At 54.2% G+C, this 4,220-nt stretch overlaps 1 protein-coding gene across 1 annotated transcript in view; it reads left to right on the top strand.

The window, feature by feature from the left end:
• MYO1F (myosin IF) overlaps nucleotides 1-4,220 on the top strand; it is a 48,438-nt gene that overhangs the window by 11,474 nt on the left and 32,744 nt on the right. Inside the window, exons 11-15 of the mRNA XM_006869005.1 lie at nucleotides 14-94; nucleotides 208-294; nucleotides 1,495-1,581; nucleotides 2,647-2,814; nucleotides 3,976-4,061. Coding sequence (XP_006869067.1) covers nucleotides 14-94; nucleotides 208-294; nucleotides 1,495-1,581; nucleotides 2,647-2,814; nucleotides 3,976-4,061 — 509 coding nt within the window. The remainder of the gene's footprint in view (nucleotides 1-13; nucleotides 95-207; nucleotides 295-1,494; nucleotides 1,582-2,646; nucleotides 2,815-3,975; nucleotides 4,062-4,220) is intronic.

Below are 4,220 nucleotides of genomic sequence, written 5' to 3'. Positions count from 1 at the left end.
CCCCGGTGTCCAGGCCATCAATCGTGCCATGCAGAAACCCCAGGAAGAGTACAGCATCGGCGTGTTAGACATTTACGGCTTCGAGATCTTCCAGGTACGGCGTCCACCCCGTCCATGCCTCATCCTTCCCCCCCTCCCCCCCACCCTGGGGTGACCCAGTGGCTGGGGAGCCTCGCGCGTCAGCCCATCTTCCCCTTCCCTCTGCAGAAAAACGGCTTCGAGCAGTTCTGCATCAACTTCGTCAACGAGAAACTGCAGCAAATTTTCATCGAGCTCACTTTGAAGGCAGAGCAGGTGGGAGGGGCTCCGCGAATGGGTGGGACCACGAGGGGGCGGTGCCGCCAGAGGGCGCTCAGCCCCTCCCCACACCATTCTTCAGTCTTAACCTACCCAGTCTCTATCCTGATTGTATTCAAAGGAGACTGTCTGCCTATAAAACACAAACTCACTGCCTTGAGTGGATTCTGACTCATAACGACCCTGTCTAAGATTTCGGAGGCTGTAAATCTTTACGGGAGCAGAAAGCCTCATCTTTGTGGATTTGAACTACCAACCTTGTGGTTAGCAATCCAGTGCTTACCCGATGATACCACCAGGGCTCCTAACAAGCCCTGAGAAATTCCCTCTTTGTTCATTCAGTCAACAATGAAGTGTTGTTGAGTGTTATGTAGTGAAAAATTCCTGTTGCAACGGTTACGCGCTGACCAAACGACTAGCGGTTCAAACTCCCCAGCTGTTCTGCGGGGGAAACGCTTGGTGACCTGCTCCCGTAAAGATGTCAGCCTAGGAAATCCCATGGAGCCGTTCCACTTTATCAAAGGGTTGCTATGAATTGGAATTGACTCAACGGCCCCCCAACATTGATTGGTGAGTAGGATCCCTGGGTGGTACAAATAGTTAGGTGTGGCTACAAATGGAACAATGGTGGTTTGAAACCACCCAGAGTGCCTTGAAAGAAAGATCTGGCAATCTACTTCTGAAAGATCACCAGCTTGAAAACTCTATGGTGTTTTTGTATTCAGTAAGCACTGTGTACCAGGTACTGTTATAGGCAGGCACTAGGGCCACAGTTGGGAACAAAATGGACAAAATTCCCTGTTGTTTTAATTTTGAGCCCCCCCCCCCCCGAAGCAAAGCCTGAGGCAAGGATTCAGGACCAAGTATCTTTTCTGGATGGTGGTCCCAGGAAGCAGCAGGAGTGGAGAGGGGAACTGAGACTCAAAGCAACTGAGGTTCAATTCCTGGGGAACCCCTGGGAGGTTGCATACAGAACCTCTCAAAGTTGCCCGGGCAGAGGAGCAAGGGAACTGGGACACTGACCCACCCACTGTCTTTTGCCATTGGGTGAGGAATTGGAGAGAGGGGTGTTTCATTGCCAGAGCCAGATGAAGAGGATTTGGGTGTTTGCACCCCACTTTGTAGAGCTTACATTCCAGAAAGACATACATCTACCTTTGCCGGAACATCAACCCACCCCCAACCTCTAATCCACAGGAGGAGTATGTTCAGGAAGGCATCCGCTGGACCCCCATTCAGTACTTCAACAATAAAGTTGTCTGCGATCTCATTGAAAACAAACTGGTAAGAACCAGGCCAATTTGGAGCCCTGGTGTGGCGCCATATGATAAGCACTGGACTGCTAACACCAAAGTTGGTGGTTCAAACCCACCAACCTCTCCTTGAATTGCTAGATGGCACTTAACAACAACAATGGGGCCCTAGAGACCTGGGCAGGGCAGGCTGGACTGTGTGCTCAGTTACAGTTCCCATGGGTTCTCCTCTCTTGGGCGGACAGAAATATCCCCTAATCCACTCTTAGCCATTCAGTCTGCCCACCTGCTCACCACTCACTCAGTCACTCAACAAGCATTCCTCTGTGCAGCCCCTCAGAGGGTCAGCGCTGGCAAACTTACCAAACTGAGAAGGATGAGGCATGAACCCTTCAAGGGGTGCTCCCCTGTCCTACACCCCAGGAAGCTATCAAAGCAGCCTCCCCACCCCACATCTTTGCCCCACCACTACCTTTTTCTTTTTTTCTTTTTAAATCGCAAATTGAGTGATAGTTTATATGGGAGAACATCGTAAATTGCCATGATTACAATCTCCTCCGTGCATCATCCTTCAACAATATGTGCTTCCATTTCCTCTGGTTTTGTTTGTTTGTTTTTGGGGGGATGTACACAAAAACACTCAGGCACATATAATAATTTAAACAACCAAAGGGCACACTCTGCAAGCCTGCCTCCTGGCTGCCAGCACACAGCCTTTCTCTTTCCAGGAGTCTAGAGTCCTCAGCTGCTCCCTCTCTCCATGTCCTCATCTCTGCCTCCATCTCCGGTGTCGCTGCTTCTCTGGATAGCCCCATCACTACCTTTTGCCCTTATGTTAGGAAACCCCAGAATGTGCAACCTAAATTCACCCAACTTCGCCCCTCGCCCCTCCTCCAGCCACACCCCTGCGAGCTCTCCCTGCCTGGAAGTTGGATGGGGGACCCGGCATCCGGTAACCCCCTATCACACACCACTCCTCTCTTCTCTTCCCCCATCATTCTCCCCCTACCACGTTCCTCACCTCCTCCCGCTTTTCCTCATCCCGCCCCGCCCCTCCTCTGCCCGCCCTTCACCCGGCCACGTCCCTCATCCGCAGAGCCCGCCAGGCATCATGAGCGTGCTGGATGATGTGTGCGCCACCATGCACGCCACGGGCGGCGGCGCTGACCAGACGTTACTGCAGAAGCTGCAGGCGGCCGTGGGCACCCACGAACACTTCAACAGCTGGAGCTCTGGCTTCGTCATCCACCACTACGCCGGCAAGGTGCGCGTGCCATTCCACCCGGTGGCCCCCATTGGTGCCTCCTTACAGACCTCTCTCACAGGGACCCCCACCCAGGCTTCCACCTCTCAACCCACAAACTGGACGAGGCCCATCCTCACTCCCAACCAGGACTGCGGGACTCCATCGACTCCGGGGTCCAGACCACCACCATCCCCAAACCCACAGACACCACCACCACCGCTGGCCCTCGGCCAGCAGGACCCCAGGAATTTCCCCAGCTCCCCGAAATGGTCCGGAGGGCCCCAAGTTCCTTCAACCAGGGATAGTGAATCCCACAAGTCCCTGGTTTAGACTTTAGCTTCCCATAGGGTCGCTATGGGTCGGACCCGACTTGACGGCACTTAACAACAACAACAACAACAACAACAACTAACAGGACAGCCCCCCAGCTACACAGAAACCCAACATTGATCCTAATGTGGTCAACGAATGACTATACTGCAGACCCAAGCGCCACTCACCCCTTGACCCAGGACACAGCCCCCACTTCTGACCCCAAGTTGAAGAGCAAATCCTCAAGAGGACACTGTCCAAAATGGACTAGAGCCACCCATAGGCCCTACTAAAGAAAGCCACCAGCCTGGGACCCTGGAAAGACACATAGACCCCTGATAGAACAATAATTTCTTCCGTTATTCTCACCATGGGTATCAGGCACCCCCAGTACCCCCTGCCTCTGCAGTGCCCCCGCCCCAGTCCCTAAAGTGAGGTGCAAACATCCTGGCCAGGTCCACAGATTCCCTGCCACCAAAGGTGGATCGCACACCCAGCCCACACCCTGGTTACTCTCTGACACTGCCCAACCCCCAGCTAACCAGGACACAGCCAGCCAACCAAACCTCTGACTCCAATTTGGGCAGCAGATTTCCTGAGACCTCTGTCCAGGTTGTAGCCATCACTCCTAATCTGACCTTCTGACCCAGGCTCCAGCCCCTGCCCCCCAATCTCAAAACTGCAGTCCCCCGACTCTCCAAACTCAACTTGGCACCAACCCTCTAAGGAACCTAGGGAGGTCCCAGTCTGCATCCCTCATCCCCCATTCTGAACCAGAGATGCCCCAAGCAGACCGTAGATACCCGCTGGTCCTGTCACCCCAGCCCTTAGCTCCTCATTTCCCCCAATCCCTTCCCACCCCTCCAGGTCTCCTATGATGTCAGCGGCTTCTGTGAGAGGAACCGGGATGTTCTCTTCTCAGATCTTATAGAGCTGATGCAGACCAGTGAGCAGTGAGTGGGCCCAGGCGTGGGGCCTCCCGGCTGAACCCCCCTATGGGGGTGGGGGTGGACTGGGGCTACCCACCTTCCCCTGAGCTCCCAGCATACCCTGAGCTGTGCAGGGGGTGGGAGGTTCTGTGTGGCCAGGATTATGCTTTGATTTTTTTGTTG

The sequence above is a fragment of the Chrysochloris asiatica genome, unplaced genomic scaffold (genome assembly GCF_000296735.1).
Source record: "Chrysochloris asiatica unplaced genomic scaffold, ChrAsi1.0 scaffold00125, whole genome shotgun sequence".
Lineage (NCBI taxonomy): Eukaryota > Metazoa > Chordata > Mammalia > Afrosoricida > Chrysochloridae > Chrysochloris > Chrysochloris asiatica.
This window is presented reverse-complemented; position numbering and strand designations above follow the sequence as displayed.